At 43.3% G+C, this 22,186-nt stretch overlaps 1 protein-coding gene and 1 long non-coding RNA gene across 10 annotated transcripts in view; both read left to right on the top strand.

Moving 5' to 3' along the window:
• LOC127001653 (beta-hexosaminidase subunit alpha-like) overlaps nucleotides 1-22,186 on the top strand; it is a 70,095-nt gene that overhangs the window by 40,821 nt on the left and 7,088 nt on the right. For all 4 annotated transcript variants that reach the window (XM_050866617.1, XM_050866614.1, XM_050866616.1 and 1 more), the window contains 5 exons: nucleotides 12,655-12,797; nucleotides 14,287-14,423; nucleotides 15,184-15,344; nucleotides 17,000-17,104; nucleotides 18,048-18,155. In XM_050866617.1, the coding sequence (XP_050722574.1) occupies nucleotides 12,655-12,797; nucleotides 14,287-14,423; nucleotides 15,184-15,344; nucleotides 17,000-17,104; nucleotides 18,048-18,155 (654 nt within the window). The remainder of the gene's footprint in view (nucleotides 1-12,654; nucleotides 12,798-14,286; nucleotides 14,424-15,183; nucleotides 15,345-16,999; nucleotides 17,105-18,047; nucleotides 18,156-22,186) is intronic.
• On the top strand, nucleotides 3,269-7,428 carry LOC127001654 (uncharacterized). 6 transcript variants are annotated; one of them, XR_007755387.1, is made up of 5 exons: nucleotides 3,269-4,474; nucleotides 4,648-4,926; nucleotides 5,084-6,632; nucleotides 6,734-6,990; nucleotides 7,127-7,428. It is a non-coding gene; the product is annotated as an uncharacterized LOC127001654 (long non-coding RNA). The 6 variants fall into 6 exon arrangements; XR_007755385.1 differs by having other exon boundaries at nucleotides 5,084-6,460; nucleotides 6,530-6,632; nucleotides 6,734-7,428; XR_007755383.1 differs by having other exon boundaries at nucleotides 5,084-6,391; nucleotides 6,461-6,632; nucleotides 6,734-7,428.

Below are 22,186 nucleotides of genomic sequence, written 5' to 3' on the forward strand. Positions count from 1 at the left end.
GTGTGTGTGTGTGTGTGTGTGTGTGTGTGTGTGTGTTCCTTTATTTCTTTTTTCTTTTTTTTTGTGTGTGTGTTTGTGTGAAAAGTAGGTCAGGTAAGTAGTATTGTTAAGCTAGTAATATGTAGGTACATATGAAACAGACAGACACAGACACATTTTAAACAGACACACACAGACAGACAGGCGAGGGAGTGCTAAAGACAATGGGTAAAAATAATTAGGAGGCGAGAACGAGAGAGAGAGAGAGAGAGAGAGAGAGAGAGAGAGAGAGAGAGAGAGAGAGTTAAAGAGTGACTGAGTGACTGAGTGATTGGAAGAGGCAAATAATTGACGAAGTAAGGAAGTGTGTGCTTAAGTGAGATCATGAACAGATAAGCAAACAAGAGAAGAAAAAATAGGAAGAGAAATGCAAACAAGCGGATGAGGAAGTGGAAGAAGAAGAAGAAGAAGAAGAAGAAGAAGAAGAAGAAGAAGAAGAAGAGGGGGACTGCGACAGATGTGTAAATGAGGAAATGGGCGCGAGCAAATGAAGGGAGAGAAGGAAGGAAGAAGAGAAAGAGAGAATGAGGAAGTGGGGCGAGGGAGGGAGGAAGGGAGGGAGTGATTTAAAGGGTAAAGGAGATGAGGAAGTGAGAGAGAGAGAGAGAGAGAGAGAGAGAGAGAGAGAGAGAGAGAGAGAGAGAGAGAGAGGTCAGTGGTGCGTAATGGATAACAAGATACAATATATTTTTTTTAAGGTGTTTCTAGCAAGGAAGGATCGTGGGTAACCTTGGCGAATGTAGGACAAACAGACAGACAAACAGGAAAGGACGAGTAGAAGTAGTAGTAGTAGTAGTAGTAGTATGTAGTAGTAGTAGTATGTGGTAGTAGTAGTAGTAGTAGTAGTAATGTGTGTGTGTGTGTGTGTGTGTGTGTGTGTGTGTGTGTGTGTGTGTGTGTGTGTGTGTATATTTTTGTGTTTTAATTACTTTCCCATCTATGTCTATCTATTTATCTGTATTTATCTATATATGTACACACACACACACACACACACACACACACACACACACACACACACACACACACACACACACACACACACACACACACACAGGAAGAAGCCTTTACCGAACATATCTTAAATCGCTTCCTTGACCTTGCCTGTCTAGTGACGCCTGTCGAGAGAGAGAGAGAGAGAGAGAGAGAGAGAGAGAGAGAGAGAGAGAGAGAGAGAGAGAGAGAGAGATTTACAAAGATTTCCATATGAACAGACTCAATGTCAACAATCATCATTATCATACCCTCAGCTTCTTACATCTTTTAATCATCGTCATTATCATCATCCGTCACTACCAGTCACCGTGCACACTAACTTGGTCCATAAGCCCCGCCCCCTCCCTCTCCCTCCCTTTTAGGTATCATAATTCGTATACTCAGACGCTTCCACCTCTTACGTCACCTATTACCAAAGACCAAAAAGGAGATCAGTCGGGTTCTTATGAGTGTGTTCTTGACGCTCATGGTACAGAAGAAGGGTCAAACTACCACCGGGGTCATAAAACTACCCCTGGAAATGCCCAAAACTCCAACGGAAGCCTTGTCAAATATGTGTACTTGGGCGCCGAAATATTTGAGAATGCCCATTGACCCCTAACGCCAACCTTCTATAATCCAGCCAATCATCTCCCGTAGCTATGCAGGAGGGGGCGGGGCTTCTGGTGGTCAATATAGTGTACGGTGAGGGTGACATTTTTTCGTGGGTATTGTGTTCCCTCAAGGCCGAAGCAAAGAATAAATCAGCCACGCACAGGACAATACACAACCATCATAGCACATATCCGCCTGCACATGTTGATTGAGAGATATTTCCTGCATGAATATGGCCGCGTTGCACCAGACATGGGGTAATCGTGATCTGTAATCGTAATCGATTACAATCGATTACAGTTTTTCAAGTAATCGTAATCGTAATCGGTTACCCTCTTATATTTTTAAGTAATCGTAATCGTAATCGATTACCCTCTTATATTTTTAAGTAATCGTAATCGTAATCGAATACATTAAAAATGTAATCGTAATCGTGATTACTTTTGCGATTACATTAGCAAAGTTTTAGTTAATAGTTTCTCGTACAGCAAGTATGTACTCTAAATATCTGTAGTAATTCAACCAATTAAATATTTAGTATGGTACATGTGTATGAAATTTGCAAGTTCACCTTTCAGTCCTTCCTGTAATCACGATTGGAATCACGATTAATACATCATGTAATCGTAATCGTAATCGATTACACATAATTTTATTGTAATCGTAATCGTAATCGTGAAAATATGAAGTAATCGTAATCGATTACATAACATAAGTAATCGCCCCATGTCTGCGTTGCACCACTGAGGGGAGGTGACGGGGACTGGAGGAGGCAAGGAGCAAATACCTCGTGTTGTTTGTGTGTGTGTTTGTGGCTGCGAGACCAAGACACCGAGTTTAGAAGTAATAGAACGAGTAATAAAAATAGAAGCTTGTGAGTAATAGAAGTACTTGTGTGTATTAGAACGAGTAGCTTGTAATCGAACGAGTAATAGAAGGAATTGTGTGTATTACCCACATGCTGTCCAGAAGACCACCCATCAACCCGGACTCTAGATTCTAGGATTAAAGATGAGCTCCGGGAGGGCAGCATGAGCCAATGCAAGATGGCGCCACTATAAACACTCGCCTGCGCCAGAACGGGCTGGGCCGACCATCAGGCTCCACCGGGAAGAAGCCTTGGACCGACCATCAGGATCCACCGGGAAGAAGCCTACCGGCGCAATAGGCCAAGACGTTAAAAAAAAAATTAGAACGAGTAGCTTGTAATCGAACGAGTAATAGAAGGAATTGTGTGTATTAGAACGAGTAATATAAGTAATAGAAGCTTATAATAGAACGAATAGTTTGTAATAAAGCGAAAAATAAAAGTAATTGTTTGTAAGAGAACGAGAAATACAACAAGTACTAGCTTCTAATACGACGAGTAATAGAAGCTTGAGATCAAAATTTGTGCCTTTAGAACCAAGTGCCAACAAAACCATGGAACTTAAACTCGAATTCTCAGACCTTTGGCATTCACAACAACTATTCCTAAGGCCACAACGGAGACTAGTCAAGTTCTCATGAGTGTTTTTATACGTTCATGGTGCAGAAGCCTTGTCAAACTATCACTAGGCTCATGAAACTACCCATGGACATACCAACACAACCTCTACTAAATCCTAATCAATTGTAGGTGGGTGTGAGCTCCGAGTATTTTCGCTTCACTGTACAACCTGCATGCAGTCAAGGTGTGTCAGTTACTGCGTTTATCTCTCTCACTTTGCCCTTGAACGTCCAGGCTCAGGCAACATGGCCGCGTGTGTGACCTCGAGGTTATATGGAAACTCAAATTTGTTGACGTGTTGTTTTTTTATGTCTGGGACCAAGTGTGTGGCAATGTGGGCGTGTGGAACGGCGTCAAATATCTGTTGTCCCCGCCATGTTAGGCCTTGGATCAGATATGTTGGAGGTGACAGTGTTTAGGAGATGATCAACAGATGAGGGGAGGAGGAAGAGGGAAGGAGGGAAATAATTAATGAAAAAAAAAATGAATATAAGAAGGAAAGTATCGTCCCCGTCATGTTAGGCTTTGTATGGAGTATGTAAAAGGTAACAATATATAGGAAACGATCGCCAGTTGACAGGAAGAAGAGGGAGGAAACTGGAAGAAGGAAAAAAATAAAACAGGAAAACAGCGAGAAGGAAAATATATGTTGTCTCCGTCATGTTAGGCTTTGTATGGAGTAAGTAAAAGATAGCAATATATAGGAAACGATCGCCAGTTGACAGGAAGAAGAGGGAGGAAAACGGAGGAAGGAAAAAATGAAAACGGTAAGGAAAACAGCGAGAAGGAAAATATATCTTGTACCCGCCATGTTAGGCTTTGTATGGAGTAAGTAAAAGATAGCAATGTATAGGAAACGATCGCCAGTTGACAGGAAGAAGAGGGAGGAAAACGGAGGAAGGAAAAAAATTAAAACGGTAAGGAAAACAGCGAGAAGGAAAATATATCTTGTCCCCGTCATGTTAGGCTTTGTATGGAGTATGTAAAAGATAACATGTGTAGGAAAGAATCGCCATTTGACAGAAGGAAAAGGAAAGAAGGAATATCAAATCAAAGCACAAATCGAACCAAAAAGGAAAATATGTGTTGTCCCCGTTATGTTAGACTTTGAATTTGATCTGTAATGAGAATGTGTTAAGAATGATCGCCTGGAAAGAGGAGGAGGAGGGAAGAAGGGAAGAAAAAAAAGGACACAAGAAGAAAAGAAAATTAAGGAAAAAAGGAAAACAAGAAGGAATTGAAGAAGGGAAAGAAAATATAATGTGACGATAAGAATAGAAATAAAGAGGAAGAAGAACAAGAACGATTCCTTAAGCCATAGAAGTGTATAGATCATTGTGTAGACGATCTTATGAGGTGGAAGGGAAGAAATGAAGAAGAAAACAACAAGAAGAAGGAAAAGAAAAGGAAAAGAAAACAAGAAGGAATTGAAGAAAAAGAAACAAGAATAGAAATAAAGAGGAAGAAGAACAAGAACAATATCCTGACCCATAGAAGTGTATAGATCATTGTGTAGACGATCTTATGAGGTGGAGGGGAAGAAATGAAGAAGAAAACAAGAAGAAGAAGAAAAAGAAAATAGAAAGCAAGGATAGGAATAAAGAGGAACAAGAATAAAAAAAAGAACAATATCCTGACCCATAGAAGTATATAGATCTTTGTGCAAACGATCTTATAAGGTGGAAGGGAAGCAGGGAAGAAGAAAACAAGAAGGAGAAGAAGGAAAAGAAAATAGAAAGCGAGGATAAGAATAGGAAAAAGAGGAACAAGAACAAGACCATTCCCCTTTGTGTAGACGATCTTATAAGGTGGAAGGGAAGCAGGGAAGAATAAAACAAGGAGAAGAAGGAAACGAAAATAGAAAGCGAGGATAAGAATAGGAATAAAGAGGAACAAGAATAAAAAAAAAGAACAATATCCTGACCCATAGAAGTATATAGATCTTTGTGCAAACGATCTTATAAGGTGGAAGCGAAGCAGGAAGGAAAACAACAACAGGAAGGAGAAGAAGGAAAAGAAAATAGAAAGCGAGGATAAGAATAGGAATAAAGAGGAACAAGAATAAAAACAAGAACAATTTCCAAACACATAGAAGCATATAGATTGAGCAGGCGTTCTCATGTGGTGGAGGGAGAGTCTGTTATAGTGAAGCCAAATTGTCGAGTCCCTTTCGGCGCTGGCTCCCGCGGGTCCATTTCTCCCCTCTGCTCTGCCACACAGTCCCAACACCTATTTTTTCCTCTCATATGTTACCTATAGCTTACATATGAGAGGAAGAGATAGGTGTTGGGATTGTGTGGCAGAGCAGAGGGGAGGAAAAGACCCGCGGGAGCCTACGCCAGACCGGCCTCGACATATTCGGAAGACTATAGTTCGTTCGTTTGTATAGACATCCGTTTTTTCTGGGCAGTGAGTGTCTCCATTAACTAAAGCTGTCTACAGATCCCTGATAAGATAATGTCCACTAAAGGTTAAGAAAGAGGGTTTTTTTTATGGCTGGGAAGGGAGAGAGTGAAAGTAAAGTGAAGTGGAAGAGGAAGAAGAAGTGGAAGACGGAGAAAAAGAAGAAAAAGCGAGATGGTGAAAGTGAAGTGGAAGACGAAGAAAAAGAAGAAAAAGGGAGATGGTGAAAGTAAAGTGAAGTGGAAGAGGAAGTGGAAGACGAAGAAAAAGAAGAAAAAGGGAGATGGTGAAAGTAAAGTGAAGTGGAAGAGGAAGTGGAAGACGAAGAAAAAGAAGAAAAAGGGAGATGGTGAAAGTGAAGTGGAAGAGGAAGTGGAAGACGAAGAAAAAGAAGAAAAAGGGAGATGGTGAAAGTGAAGTGGAAGAGGAAGTGGAAGACGAAAAAAATGAAGAAAAAGGGAGATGGTGAAAGCGAAGTGAAGTGGAAGAGGAAGAAGAGGAAGTGGAAGACGAAAGGCAAGAAGAAAAAGAGGAAGAAGAAAATAAAAAAAGAGGAAGAAGAAAATAAGGAAGAAGAAAAAGAAAAAAAAGAGGAATAAGAAAAAAAGAAAAACGAAAAGGAAAAAAAGAAAAAGGAGAAAAAGAAAAGAGAAACAAGAAGAAGAAGAATACGAACAACAGCAGCAACAACAAACAAAAAAAAACGTGTATATTAACTAGCAGCATCTTGTAATATCTGAAACACATATTCTCAAACATTTCTGGGCTCACAAACCTACACTGGACAAGGCTTCCGTAGAGGTTGTGTCAGTATTTCATTAGGTAGAAGTCTTATGAGCCTAGTAATAGTTTGACAAGGCTTCTGTAGAGGTTGTATTAGTATTTCATTAGGAAGAAGTTTAATGAGCCTAGTGATAATTTGACAAGGCTTCCGTAGAGGTTGTATTAGTATTTCATTAGGTAGAAGTCTAATGAGCCTAGTAATAGTTTGACAAGGCTTCCGTAGAGGTTGTGTTAGTAGTTTGACAAGGCTTCCGTAGAGGTTGTGTCAGTATTTCATTAGGTAGAAGTCTAATGAGCCTAGTAATGGTTTGACAAGGCTTCCGTAGAGGTTGTATTAGTATTTCATTAGAAAGAAGTCTAATGAGCTTAGTAATAGTTTGACAAGGCTTCCGTAGAGGTTGTATTAGTAGTTTGACAAGGTTTGTAGAGGTTGCGTTACTATATCCATGGGTACTAGTTTGACAAGGCTTCTGCACCGTGCATGTAAGAAAACACTCATTAGAACCCGACTAACCTCCTTCGTGACCTTTGAAATATTGGTTGGTAAAGGTTGTGTTAGTATTTCCATGGGTAGTAGTTTTACGAGCCAAGTGATAGTTTGAAAAGGCTTCTGCACCATGAACTTGAAAAACACTCATAAGAACGTGGCTAACCTTTTTGACCTTTGGAAATGTTGGTTGGTCAAGGTTGTGTTAGTGTTTCCATGTGTAGTATTTTAATGAGCCTAGTGATAGTGTGACAAGGCTTCTGAACCGTGAACTTGAAAAACACTAATGAGAATCCGACTAATCTTGTGGCCTTGGGAAATATTGGTTGGTAAAGGTTGTGTTAGTATTTCCATGTGTAGTATTTTAATGAGCCAGGTGATAGTGTGACAAGGCTTCTGCACCGTGAACTTGAAAAACACTAATGAGAATCCGACTAATCTTGTGGTCTTGGGAAATATTGGTTGGTCAAGGTTGTGTTAGTATTTTCATGGGTAGTAGTTTTAAGAGCCTAGTGATAGTGTGACAAGGCTTCTGAACCGTGAACTTGAAAAACACTAATGAGAATCCGACTAATCATGTGGCCTTGGGAAATATTGGTTGGTAAAGGTTGTGTTAGTATTTTCATGGGTAGTAGTTTTAAGACAAGGCTTCTGCACCATGAACGCGAAAAACACTCATGAGAACTTGGTTAATCTCCGTTGTGGCCTTGGGAGATGTTTTGTTGTGGGAGCCGAAGCGTCTGGGAATGCGGGCTAAAACCTTGCTCGCTCAGCTTTCCTTGCGACGCCGAAGATCCTCCAGAGCTCAGGAAATGAAGGAATGTATATCAAAAGAGAAGTGAGAAGTGAACAGCAAAGAATGAGAAGGGAAACAAGAGAGAGAAACGATGGGAAACAAACACGAAAACACGCAATCAAGGAAGCAGCAGAAAGATGGCAAAGAAGAACGAGAAGGAAAACAAGAGAAGGAAAAATGGAAAACACGCCATCAAGGAAGCAACAAAAAGGCAAAGAAGAATGAGAAGGGAAACAAGAGAAGGAAAAATGGAAAACACGCCATCAAGGAAGCAACAAAAAGGCAAAGAAGAATGAGAAGGGAAACAAGAGAAGGAAAAAATGGAAAATAAACAAGAAAGCACGCAATCAAGGAAGCAATAAGAAGCCAAAGAAGAATGAGAAGGAAAACAAGAGAAGGAAAAAATGGAAAATAAACAAGAAAGCACGTCATCAAGGAAGCAATAAGAAGCCAAAGAAGAATGAGAAGGAAAACAAGAGAAGGAAAAAATGGAAAATAAACAAGAAAGCACGTCATCAAGGAAGCAACAAGGTGAACAAACAAGTACAAAAAGGAAGAAAGAAAAGGGGATAAAGCAGAGAGGGAGAAAGGAGCAGGGGGGAGCAGAAGGAAGGCAGAGGAGGGGGAGAGGGAGGGGAGCAGAGGGAAGGCAGAGGAGAAGGGGGAAGGGAAGCAGGAGGAAGGGAGAAGAGAAGGGGAAGGGGAGCAGGAGGAAGGGAGAAGAGAAGGGGAGGAAGGGAGAAGAGAAGGGGAGGAAGCAGGAGGAAGGGAGAAGAGAAGGGGAGGAAGGAGAAGAGAAGGGAGGGAAGCAGGAGGAAGGGAGAAGAGAAGGGGAGGAAGCAGGAGGAAGAGAGAAGAGAAGGGGAGGGAAGCAGGAGGAAGAGAGAAGAGAAGGGGGAGGGAAGCAGGAGGAAGGGAGAAGAGAAGGGGGAGGGAAGCAGGAGGAAGAGAGAAGAGAAGGGGGAGGGAAGCAGGAGGAAGAGAGAAGAGAAGGGGGAGGGAAGCAGGAGGAAGAGAGAAGAGAAGGGGGAGGGAAGCAGGAGGAAGGGAGAAGAGAAGGGGGAGGAAGCAGGAGGAAGGAGAGAAGGGAAGCAGGAGGAAGGAGAAGAAGGGGAGGGAAGCAGGAGGAAGAGAGAAGAGAAGGGGGAGGGAAGCAGGAGGAAGAGGAAGCAGGAGGAAGGGAGAAGAGAAGGGGAAGAGAAGGGGGAGGAAGCAGGAGGAAGGGAGAAGAGAAGGGGGAGGAAGGGAGAAGAGAAGGGGGAGGGAAGCAGGAGGAAGGGAGAAGAGAAGGGGGAGGGAAGCAGGAGGAAGGGAGAAGAGAAGGGGGAGGGAAGCAGGAGGAAGGGAGAAGAGAGGAGGAAGGGAGAAGAGAAGGGGGAGGGAAGCAGGAGGAAGGGAGAAGAGAAGGGGGAGGGAAGCAGGAGGAAGGGAGAAGAGAAGGGGGAGGGAAGCAGGAGGAAGGGAGAAGAGAAGGGGGAGGGAAGCAGGAGGAAGGGAGAAGAGAAGGGGAGAGGAGCAGGAGGAAGGGAGAGGAAAGGAAGGGTGGAGGGAAGTTTGGAAGAAGTGACCGTGAGAGAGGAAAAAAAGAGGTGACGGGGAGGAAGAAGAGGAGGGGAGGGGAAGGAGTGGAGAAGGAAAGGACAATAACAAGGAGGAGGGAGGGAGAGATGAACAAGAAGAGGAAGAGGACATAAACGCAATAGAAACAGGTTGCAGTAAAAGGAGGAGGAAGAAGACAGGAAAAAAAAAGCAGAAAACAGCAAAGAGGAAACCAAGAAGAGGAAAAAATAGAACAAGAACAAGAAGAGGGGGTGAAGAGGAAGGAGGAAAAGGGCTTAAACTTGTGTAGAGGGTAAACTGCGTAGCCTCCTGGGCGGATGGGATAGAAGAAGAAGGACAAGAACAAAAAAAAGAGGAAGAGGAAATGGAAGAAAAAATGAAAAAGAAGAAGAAAAAGAGAGAAAAAGGGAGAAGAAAATAAGAACAAGAACAAGAAAAAGAGGAAGAGGAAATGGAAGAAAAAATGAAAAAGAAGAAGAAAAAGCGAAAAAGAGAGAAGAAAATAAGAACAAGAACAAGAAGAGAAAGAAGAAGAAGAACAAGAAAAAGAGGAAGAGGAAATGGAAGAAAAAATGAAAAAGAAGAAGAAAAAGAGGAGGAAGTGAGAACAAAATGAGAACAAGAACAAAAAGAAGAAGAAGAAGAAGAAGAAGAAGAGAAGGAGGATGCACTGGCCGTGGGGTCAATAAGGAAGTAAGAATAAACTCTGGAGGCTGATCATGAGGGAAATAGTGCAGGCGGGGGGAGGGGAGGATGGAGCTGTCAGTCACACACACACACACACACACACACACTCACTCACTCACACTCAGGGTTGTCTTGTACAGAAAAAGATCGACATCCGGGAAGCGCGCCACGCACCCATACACCCGAAGTTGGCGTTCACGGACTAAGCTGGTAACAGGCTAAGTCTATATATACCAAGTCAAGTCACTCTGCTTCAAAACTGCGACCGGTACGCGCAGGGGGCGGTTTGGGGGCGGAGCAGCGGGATGACGTCACTTGAAGGTAAAAAAAAATACCCGCCAGTTCAGGGGTGACTAAAGTTGCGGCCGTGTGTGCACTTTGGATGTGCATGCTTGCTTTCTTTCACTGCTCGTTCAGGCAAGCCAATGATGAAAAAAATATGCCTTTTTATTGTGCTATTGCGTGACTGTAATTCCAATGCCTACAAACGGCGGTGTGGAGTGTGAGGGAGGGCATGTTGAAGTGATTGATTTAAATTAGTCCGCCTTTCTTCGTTTTCTCAAAATCCCTGTTTCTACATTCTCTAGTTTGGCTCCAAGCAACGTCACGCATGAGCCACGCCTCTGCCGTGTCTCCTCCCACAAACCTGCGTATGACTTGGTATATTAAGACTTAGTACTCGCTGGTTCTACACTTCCGGCGATACCCCATGATCACGCGAAGGCACTTGGTATCAAAGGCATCCACAAGCCTCTCCAAGTCACTATTCAATGTCCATGTCTCACAACCATACAGTAAGACGGACACACATCAGAGAAAGTTAAATTAAAAAATGAGCAAAACTTAAATGGAGAAATAAAGTGAAATCGTGCATAATGCGATGAAAGAAACAAAAAAAAAAAGCATCATAATCGCGAGCATTGTTAAGAAGACGCAGCTGGCTTGATCTGGTTACAGGGAGGAGAAGAAGAAGAAGAAGAAGAAGAAGAAGAGAAAAAAGGAAAGGCAAAAGAAGACAGGAATATAGAAGGATGGAAGAATTAGGAAGAAAGAAGAAGAAAACTAGGAAGGCAGAATGAAAGAAAAAGACGAAAATGAAAGTTGGAGTGACAGGAGGAGGAGAAGAAGGAGTAATATAAATAAGAAAAAAATGGAGATCTAGAGGAAGGAGGAAGAGACGACCAGAAGAGAAACTAATGGGTGTGCTCGGTCTGGTGTAATGGGGTAGAGGAGGAGATGGAGGGGGTGGAGGAGGTGGAGAGGGTGACGGGAGGGTGGAGGAGAGAGAAGGAAAATGGCTGTTATTAGGCTAAACAGCTAAGGTCAAACACCCCAGAAAGAGGAGAAGGGGGAGTGAAGGGGCGGGGAATGGGTGTAGAAATGGTGTTGGTAGTGGTGGTGAGGGAGAAAGGGGTGAAAGGTTATGGTGATGGGAATGGTGGTAATGGTGGTGGTGATGGAGAGAAATGGGGGGAGGGCTATGGTGATGGTATTGGTGGTGATGGTGGTGGTGATGGAGAGAAATGGGGGAAGGGCTATGGTGATGGTGGTGGTGATGGAGAGAAATGGAGGAAGGGTTATGGTGATGGTATTGGTGGTGATGGTGGTGGTGATGGAGAGAAATGGGGGAAGGGTTATGGTGATGGTGGTGGGAAGAAATGGGTGAAGGGTTGTGATGATAGTGGTGGTGATAAGGATGGTAGTGATGGGAGTGGTGAAAGTGGTGGATGGTGATGGAAGTGGTGGTGATGGGGGTGATGGTGGGGAGAAATGGGTGTTTTTTTTTCTGGCTCCATCTTGCAAGCTTACCGACGTTATAGACAAGAAAGTGAAAAAAAAAGGGTGTCAAGAAGCTTTATGTATGTATATGTATGTATGTATGTATATATGTATGCAAATAGGTAAGTAGGTATGTATGAATATAGGTAGGTAGGAAGGTATATAATGTGTAGGTTAGCAGATAGGTAGGTAGGTAAGTAGGGTTAGGAAGGTAGATATAAACATGTGTGGGTAGATAGGTAGGGAAAGGTAGGTGAGTAGGCAACCAGGTGTGTGTATGTATATAACAATGTATGAATTAATGTAGGAATGTATGTAAATCAACTCTTGGGTCCTTTTGCTGATTTCCCCTTTGTTTGTTTTTGTCTATCCCTATGTTCGTAGTTGCCGGGTCAGTGGTGGTAGTGTTAGTGGAAGCGGTTGAAGAGGTAGTATTGCACCATTTTCTATTGAGTCACCGGGGAGAACACACGACGATTTGTAGGGGTGACTATAGCTGCTTGTCGCGTCTCCATTGTCATTCTTGTTACTTGTTTATCCTTTACTGTCTGTCCTCGTCCTCCTATTGTTAACTTATACATATTGTTCCGCACTTAACACCAACAGTAGTGGTAGTGGTAGCTGTGGTGGCTGTGGGGAGGGGGTGAGGGTGGTAGTGAGAGGGAGTAATAGAGGAAGTAAAGGAGTAAAGAATAAAAGAGTAAAGGCGAGACTAGTGATGGCAGGGGGAAGGGAGAGGGATTGTTTTTTAGGGATAATTACTTTGGGGTGGGAATCAGGAGGGTTATTGTTTTTTTTAATAATTGTTGTGACCGGAAGTGAGTTGGTTTGGTGGTTGGTTTAAGGTGGGATGAGGCGACGACACACACACACACACACACACACACACACACACACACACACACACTCCCTCTATTTCTTCTTCTCAATCTTCTTCTCCTTTTCCTTCATCTTCTGTTTCTTTTTTTTTCTTCTTCTACCCTAATAATAATAATAATAATAATAATAATAATAATAATAATAAAACCAATCCTACCACAGGGGGAGGAGGCGCCACAGGGGTCGCCATGGCCGCTGCCGCACGAGTGGTCACATGACCCCCGCCAGGTGACCCTCGACCCCGCCACCTTCACCATCTCCGCTGACCTGCTTGGCTGTGATGTCATCGATTACGCCATCCACAGGTGAGGCGCGAGGACGAGGAGGAGGAGGAGGAGGAGGACACGATAATACGAATAGGATGGGGGATGAAGAGAAGGATAGGAGGAGGAATAAAGGGCAAGGTCGAAAAGGATAGGAGGTAGAGAAGGAGGAGGAAGAAAAGGATAAGGACGAGGTGGAGGATAGAAGGAAGAAAAGTCAAGAGCGAAGAGTGGGAGGGAGAGAAGGAGGAGAGGTAGAAGGAGGAGGACGAATAAGCTAGGGGAAAGAAGAGGAGAAAGATGAATGCTGTAGAAAGAGAGAGAAAAGAACAAGAACGAGGAGGATAGGAGGAGAGGTAGAAGGACGAGGACGAAAAAGATAGTGGAAAGAAGAGAAAAGGAAAGATGAATGCTGTAGAAAGAGAGAGAAAAGAACAAGGACGAGGAGGATAGGAGGAGGGAGAAAAGGACGAGGAGGGTGACGACGACTAGACGAGGAGGATGGGAGGAGGAGGGAAAGGAGGACGAGGATGAAGAGGGTAGAAGGGAGAGAAGAACGAGGGCGAAGATGAGGACTTGGAGGAAAAATAGCTTATACTTTATTATTATTAGTAGTAGTAGTAGTAGAATAGTAGTAGCAGTAGTAGTAGTAGTAGTAGTAGTAGTAGTAGTAGTAGTAGTAGAGTAGTAGTAGTAGTAGTAGAGTAATAGTAGTGGTAGTAGTAGTAGTAGTAGTAGTGGTATTTATCTTTTATTGTTATTAGTATCACTTGTTTGCCGTATCTTCAAAGCATTATATTCTCTCGTGTACGAAAGGATCCACCCTAGGAAGCTACTTTTATGGGACAATAAAATATAGACCCAACATCATACCCAGACACTGATTCTGCGTTCGGATCGGGCTCACATATACACACACACACACACACACACACACACACACACACACACACACACACACACACACAGACACACACACACACAGGTGATATGCAGGTACACACAGGTTGGTTCCTTACACACAGACTCCACCATGCATACCTTCCTATTAACATACATTTTGTCTCATAGGTATACTTATACACATGTAGCTATATTGTAGGTGAGCAGCATGTTATATATCACACACACACACAGACTTTGGTTACACAGGTGAAGGACACGACAGAACGGGACAGAACAGTACAGGACAAGACAAGACAGAGCAGGACAGGACAGGACAAGACAGAGCAGGACAGGACAGGACAGGACAGAGTTTAGTTACACAGAGGAAGAACAGGACAGGATAATATAGGACGGGAAAGGACAGAGTTTAGTTACATAGTCGAAGAACAGGACAGAACAGGACAGAGAAGGAGAAAAGTAGAGCTAAGAAAAGAAAAAATAAAGAAGAGAGATGAGAGAAAAGAAAAGGAAATGAAATAAAATAAATATAATGAAAAGAAAGAAGAGAAAGATAAGGAAAGGAAAGAAAAAGGTAAGAGAAGAGAATACAAAATTTACTTACACAGGCGTCCTTCTCACCCCCCAGGTATCTAAACTTGACCTTCATCGGCGCCGAGACCAAGGCCGACGTGGGACTCCCGGTGCTGCCCTTCGTCAACATCACCGTGGCTTCGGGCTGCGACCACACCCCACACCTCAACCTGGACCCCAACTACGAGTCATGTGAGTCCGGCGTGTCCTCTGTGTATGTGGGGGGAGGGGGAGGGGGAGGAGTGGAAGGGTCATTCTGTTTGTTCGTCTTTCTGTATTCCTTCCATTGTCTGTCTATCTCATTGTGTCCATATATAGTTGTCATTCCAAGATCAAAATCCTTTACGCTGTCTGTCTGTCTGTCCTTTTCCTCTTGTGTGTCTGAGTCTGTATCGTCCGTCTGTTCCCTAATACTGTATCTTCTTCCTCATCTTCGTGTACTGTTTTTATTAGTGTGTGTTTGTCTTTTTTCTTGCATGAGTGTGTTCGTTTGATTACCTCGGTGAGTCGTGCTTTTTTTTTTTTTTTGTGTGTGTGTGTGTCTGTCATGTGCGTATCTGTTCTGTGTCCTATGTTCTTCCCTGTTCTTTGTTCTAGTTTTCTCTGTTTCTCTGTCCCCCACGTTTTTCTTGTTTTCATGTCATAAACTCTTCCCCTCCACCGTCGTCGCTACAGTCCCTTAAAGAAACGTATAAAAGAAATGAAAAAAGGCATAATGAATGAAAAAAAAATAAGCCACTCCCTCTTCCACTTATACCGTCCCCTAAAATTCCCTCCCTCTACGGTACACTCCCTTCCCCGTACTAATATGAGTCTTCCCTAAAGAAATGTATAGGAGAAATTTAAAAAATTTACCCTCTCCTCTTCCATCCATACAATCCCCTATAATTCCCTCCCTCTACCCTATACTCCTTTCCCCTGTACTAATACGAGTCTTCCCTATTGCGCACAGACACCTTGGAGATACTACTGACGGAGGAGGCAGTGGAGGGCGAGGGTGAGGAGCCGCTGGTGAAGGTAACGGGAAAGCTGGACGCTCACACCGTCTGGGGCGTCCTGCGAGGCCTGGAAACCTTCTCACAGCTGGTGCACATCGCCGAGCCGGAGGACGTGGTGAGTAGGGCAGCGTGGACGTGAAGGAAGGAGGAAAGGAAGGATAGTGTAAGGAAGGGGAAAGGGAAGGATGGTGTGGGTGGGTGTGAGAGATGGGTAAGAGTGATGTTGAGAGGGAGAGTGAAGGGTAATATGGATGGGTGTGAGGTGAATAGGGAGGCGTGGAGGTGAGGGAAGGGGAGGGGAAAGATAGTGTGAGGGTGGGGAGGTGTAAGTGTGTGTGTGAGAGAGAGAGAGAGAGAGAGAGAGAGAGAGAGAGAGAGAGAGAGAGAGAGAGAGAGAGAGAGAGAGAGAGAGAGAGAGAGAGAGAGAGAGAGAGAGAGAGAGAGAGAGAGAGAGAGAGAGAGAGAGAGAGAGTGTGTGTGTGAGAGAGTGGGGATGAGAAGACGTAGAAGTGTGAATGGGGAGGCAAAGAGGAAAAGAAAGTATGGATAACTGGATAGGTGTAAGGGTGTAGATAAGATGACGTAAGTGTGAATGGGGAGGCGAGGGAATGACAGAGAAGCAGGGAAAAGGAGGAGGATTAAGTAGAAAAATCATGGTGGGTGAGAGAGAAGGGAAAGAGGGAGAGAGGGAGAGAGGGAGGGAAGAGAATGCTGAGAGTTCGAGTTGGAAAGAAAGGAAAAAAGAGATGGTTTGGGAGGGAAAGGGAAGGAGTGGCGTGAGGGGAGTGTGAAGAGGGTAGGGATGAGAAGAGATGGCGTGGGTGAGAGAAGGGAAGGAGGAAGGATGAAAGGAAAAGGAGTAGGTTCTTTTGGCTACTCTATACTATCGTCTGTTGTGGGAGCGGCAAGTAGCGGGCTTTTTTTTCTACACCCTTTTTTGTTGCCCTTGAGCCGTCTCCTTTGTCATTAAAAAAAAGGTGACATGGAAGACAAAATATGAGGATGTGTAAGGGAAACAGAGAGGAAAGGATAGACGACCCATTCAACCCCATTCAACAACGTGTAGACCATTGATAAACACCCTCATTCACCCTCATACCACTCCATTACCACCCCATTCATACCTGTGTCACCCCATTCAAGCCCTGCCCTACCCCATTCAAGACCGATACCACCCCATTCCCTCCTCACCCCCCCTCACCACCCCCATTCAACAACGTGTAGGCCATTGATAAACATCCTCATTCACCCTCATACCACTCCATTACCACCTCATTCATACCTGTGTCACCCCATTCAAGCCCTCCCCTACCTCATTCAAGACCGATACTACCCCATTCCCTCCTCACCCCCCCTCACCACCCCCATTCAACAACGTGTAGTCCATCGATAAACACCGTCATTCACCCTTATGCCACTCCATTACCACCCCATTCAAGCCCTGCCCTACCCCATTCAAGACCGATACCACCCCATTCCCTCCTCACCCCCCCTCACCACCCCCATTCAACAACTTGTAGTCCCTCGATAAACACCGCCATTCACCCTTACGCCACTCCGTTACCACCCCATTCATGCCTGTGTCACCCCATTCAAGACCCATACAACCCCATTCAGTCCCTCCCCACCCGTCCCACATCCCCTACTCTGCCCCCCTTCTCCCCCTCCCCAACCCGACACACCCCAGAGCTTGAAGAAGAACACCCACATCCCCAACTTTGTCCCTTCTCCCCCCTTAGCGCACCACTAACCCCTTTGCCCCGTCCGCAGTACCACCTCAACGTGACCACCGTCCGCGACGCCCCGAGGTTCCCCCACCGCGGCCTGCTCCTCGACACCGCCCGACACTTCCTGCCCAAGAACATCCTGCTGGACGTGAGTGTTGGGGGGAGGAGGAGGTGGGAGAGAGGGAGAGTGGGGAGAGGGAGGGAGAAGAGGGGAGACAGAGAGAGAGAGAGAGGAGATAGAGAGGAAGGGGAGATAGAGAGGAAGGGGTGATAGAGATGGGGGAGGTAGAGAGATGAGAGAGAGAGAGAGAGAGAGAGAGAGAGAGAGAGAGAGAGAGAGAGAGAGAGAGAGAGAGAGAGAGAGAGAGAGAGAGAGAGAGAGAGAGAGAGAGAAGAAAACAATAGAAAGTAAAGGAGAGAGAAAAAAGAATGGACGAGAGAGAAGAAAAGAAAGTGGGAAGAAAAGAAGAAAAAAAAAGGAGAGAGAGGAAGAAGAAATTAAAGTAAATGAAAACAAACACAACAAAAACGTGAAGAAAATGAAAAAAAAAAGAATAGGAAATAGAGAAGAGAAAAGAAAAAGAAAAGAAACAAAGAGAAGAGAGAGGGAGCGGGGGAGGCGTCCATTCAGCCTGTGTAGGGGCGAGTGATTTGAATATTTCCACGTGAATAACGGGAAGACAAAAGACAATCGGAAATCACTATTCGTCCCTATAATCAAGTCAGTTAGTCAGTCAGGCAGTCAGGCAGTTAGTCAGTCAGCCAGTTATTCAATTAACCAGGCAGACAGCTATTCAGTCATTAATCAGCCAGTCTCAGTGAGTCAGTCAGCCAATCAGTCAGCCAGTCAGTCACCTAGTCAATCAATCTGTTCGTTAGTCAATTAATCAGTCACTTGGTCAGCTAGTCAATGAGTCAGTCAGTCAGTCAATCATTCATTCCGTCAGTCAGTCAGATAGTCAGTCATTTAAGCAGTCAGTCAGTCAGTCAGTCAGTCAATGCTTCAGGTAACGAGGCGTGCATAGGTACAGTGTGGCACCTCCCTGACCCTTACCTGTCCCCCCCTGACCTGCCCCTCCCCCTCCCTACAGGTACTCGACTCTATGGCGTGGAACAAGCTCAACGTCCTCCACTGGCACATCGTGGATGACCAGAGCTTCCCCTACGAGTCCAGGATCTTCCCTAACCTTACCCTCTACGTGAGTACTGATGTTCTTGGTCTTGGCTCAGCATTCTTAGACGCTACCGACTCTGACATCATTGATTTCTGAAGGTCAAAAAAGTGGTAAAATGCGTTCTCATGAGTGTTTTTAGAGATAATGATACAGAAGAAGCACCTCTCCACCCGAAATTGACCTCTTTATTGGCCACCCTTTTATAGAAGCAGCGATTAGATGACTTTTTTTCCTTTCTTTTTTTGTCTTCCACGCCTAATCGTTTCAGTCTCTTTCCTAACGTTACCTTTTGCCGTTGTTTCAGGTCTTGCTTTATTTTCTTTGGTCAGTATTTAACCCCTTGAGCTAATGCGACGGAGATGAGCACCGAGGCCACGCGCAGCTATAGCGTATGCCCCAAACACTGCATAACATTAGAGTATTTAACACATGTTGCCTACTCTCTATGTATATACCTTTTCATTCTAAGCTTTATTCATGTCTTATTGTTTCTGAGGCTTGTGTGGTTGTATGCAGCATTTTAGCGGCGTCGTGACACAGTTTAGTATTTATAAGCAGAGTGTGGCTTTACTTATTGTTTTTATGATATGTTGTTGTTTTATTTTAGACCATCATTAGATTTTTTTACAGCAAAGGAGACAGTTCAAGGGATTAAAAAAAATAATAATGATGAAAAAATGCCCGTTACTCACTGCGAAATTATTATTATTATTATGTATACGTGTTTTTTTTTGCAGTGGCCAATATATTATCTATCTATCTATCTGTCTATCTTCATTGTATTGGTCGTGTGGATAAAAAAAAAGGAGGCAACGTACACTGCACCGTCCTTGTCTCCTGCGTCCGTTTTGTCCTTGCTCTTCTTCCCCGAGTCCTTGAGTTGAGACGTGAACAAAAAGTTGTAAATTGACTTGTTAAGGATTTTATCTCACCTCACGGCCCTCATCTCACTTACTGCCTCTGTTATTTATATCTTAATAACTTATCGGGTATACCTATTTTCCAATCCTTCCCTCCTCCCCCGTTCTATAGTCTGCATATATTGACTGGCATTGAATTGAGCTGTTCGGGATTTTACCTCACCTCATGGCCCTCACCTCACCTCTTTTACTGCCTCTGTTATTTATATCTTAATAACTTATCGGGTATGCCTATTTTCCAATCCTTCCCTCTTCCCCCGCTCTATAGTCTGCATATATTGACTGGCATTGAATTGACCTGTTCGGAATTTTACCTCACCTCATGGCCCTCACCTCACCTCTTTTACTGCCTCTGTTATTTATATCTTAATTACTGATTGGGTATATCTTTTCCAATCCTTCCCTCCTCCCCCGTTCTATAGTCTGCATATATTGACAGGCATTGAATTGACCTGTTCGGGATTTTACCTCACCTCACTTCACTTCACCTCACTCACTTCCTCTCTTGTGCATCCCTTAACATTACTAGCTATACCTATGCGTCCAACCCCTTACCCCTTTCCCCTCTACCACTCCGTATACATGTCCCTACTCCCTATACTGTAAGGAAATTAACTGCATGGTACTGAATTCACTAGTTAGAGATTTTACCTTACCCCGCATCGTCACGTCACTCACTGCCTTTGTTGTTCATCTCTTAGTAACTTTGTGGGTACCTGTTTTCCGATCCTTCCCCCTCCCTACCACTCTGTATACATGTCCCAATACGATGAAGAAGAAGAAGAAGAAGAAAAGAAGAAGAAGAAGAGGAGTAGGAAAAAAGAGCCCTTGCCTATACAGGAGTTTCTAATCCTAAAAATACGCTTTGGGTGTGGTGAAGTGAAGGACAAACTCAACAAAGGTCCACACCCGCCTGGTAACTCGTTAGGGATTATTTTTGTCTTCCCCGCCCTCCCCCTTTTTTTTACTCCTTGCTCTACTCACTGTCATATTTTTCATACCTATGTCTTCTCACCGAGGGGACTTCGTTTGGGTCTCTCTATATTATTTTCCCCCTTTGTAGTAATAGTAATAGTCTCATAGTAATACCAAGCATCAAAGGGTATTTTCCAATCACGTCATGTATCCGCTCTGTTCCTGAGTGTAATAATGAGCCCCTTACGTCCTACTCCTTCCCTCCAAGTAGGTGTTATGTGTTTCCTCCCTCCTCCTACGTACAACCACCCTCTCTTCCTAACCTACAACCACCGTCTCTTCCTACCTACATCCATCCTCTCGTCCTACCCACGTCCACCCTCTCTTCCTACCTATGTCCCAGGGATGGAGTATTCACATTCGGTATTCGTAATCAAATACATTCCAGTACCGTATTTTAGTGTATTCGTATTCGAATAATTATTGATAGAAATCAAAGTATTCTCATTCGTATCCGAATACAAGGGAAAAAATCGTATTCTGCGAATAATCTGACAAATACTTCAAAATTTATCATCGGAAATAGCAGCCGTTTTTCCTCACAACTCTAGCCTCCTGGGCCGACGGATAATAGTCATGTATGTAGCCTACAGGTTCATGAGTTCATTTTACTGTTGCATAACTTTAGAACAGTGCTATACCCAGTTACGTCAAGAAGGTATTTTTCAATGAAAAGTATTCATGAATGTTGTCATGAATACGTTCAAGAAGTATCCGTATTTTTATTCAAATTAAAACCATTTCAGTGTATTCGAATTCTTATCCGTATTCGTTGTAATTTGAAGTACTCGTATTCGTAATCGATTACTCAGCTCTTGTATTCACTCCATCCCTGAACCTAACCTAACCTAACAAAACCACAAAAAAATACCATACGTCTATACTCCGAAAAACTCATCTGTGCTTCCTTGCTAATGAGACTTTCTATATAACAAAGTGAGGGCTTTCTTTGTTAATTTATGCTATAGGTTTCTGGATATCATGTGTTTGAAAATTTCCTAAACTTAACCTAACCTAACAAAATCCGCAACAACTAAAATACGTCTTGACTCAGAAAAATCATTTATTCTTCCATACTAAATGAGACTTTCTGTTTAACATAATGAGTTCTTCCTTTGTTAATTTATGCCATAATTTGCCGCCTATCATGTGTTTCAAAATTCTCTAAACTTAACCTACCCAAACAAAACCCCGAATAGTTACTATACGTCTTTACTCAGAAAAAAAATCATACATGCTTCCTGAGTAAATGAGACTTATTATCTAACAAAGGGAGGTCTTTCTTTGCTATTTTATGCTATACGTTTCTGGCTATCTTGTGTTTGAAGATACCTTACTAAGCTAACCTAAGTTACCATACATACGTCTTGACTCAGAAAAATCATATATGCTTCCTTAATAATGAGACTTTTTATATAACACACTGAAGTCTTTCTTTGTTGATTTTTATCTAAAGTTGGTGGCCGTCATGTATTTAAAGATACCTTAAATTTAACCTAACAAAACCCCGAACAATTACCATACGTCTTGACACAGAAAAATCATACTTGCTTCCTTACTAATGAGACTTTCTTTATAACAAAGTGACCATTCTTTGTTGATTTATACCCCAAGCCCCTGGCTGTCGTGTGCCTGAAGAGATCCTTAACCTTACCTAGCTATAACAAAAACAGTCGCAATATATATGCACTCCCTAAATTCATAAATGCTTTCTTACTATGCAGACTTATTATCTGACACAGTGAGCTCTTCCTTTGTTGATTTGTGCCATAAGTTCCCACCTATCATGTATTTGAAGATACCATAAACTTAACCTAACCCAACAAAACCCCAAACAGTAACTATAGGTCGCGACTCGGAAAATTCATATATGCTTCCTTACTAATGAGACTTTCTATACAACAAAGTAAGGTAATTCTTTGTTGATTTATACCATAAGTTGTTGGCTATCATGTGTTTGAAGATACCATAAACTTAACCTAACCTAACAAAACCACAAACAGTTACCATTCGTCTTTACCCCGGAAAATCATATATACTTCCTTACGATTGAAACTTATTATCATCTGACTGAGTGAGGCCATTCATTGTTATTTTATGCCATAAGCTGTCGCCCATCATGTGTTTGAAGATGCCCTAAACTTAACCTAACCTAACAAA

This window comes from Eriocheir sinensis, chromosome 21, assembly GCF_024679095.1.
Source record: "Eriocheir sinensis breed Jianghai 21 chromosome 21, ASM2467909v1, whole genome shotgun sequence".
In the NCBI taxonomy this organism is placed as follows: Eukaryota; Metazoa; Arthropoda; class Malacostraca; order Decapoda; family Varunidae; genus Eriocheir; species Eriocheir sinensis.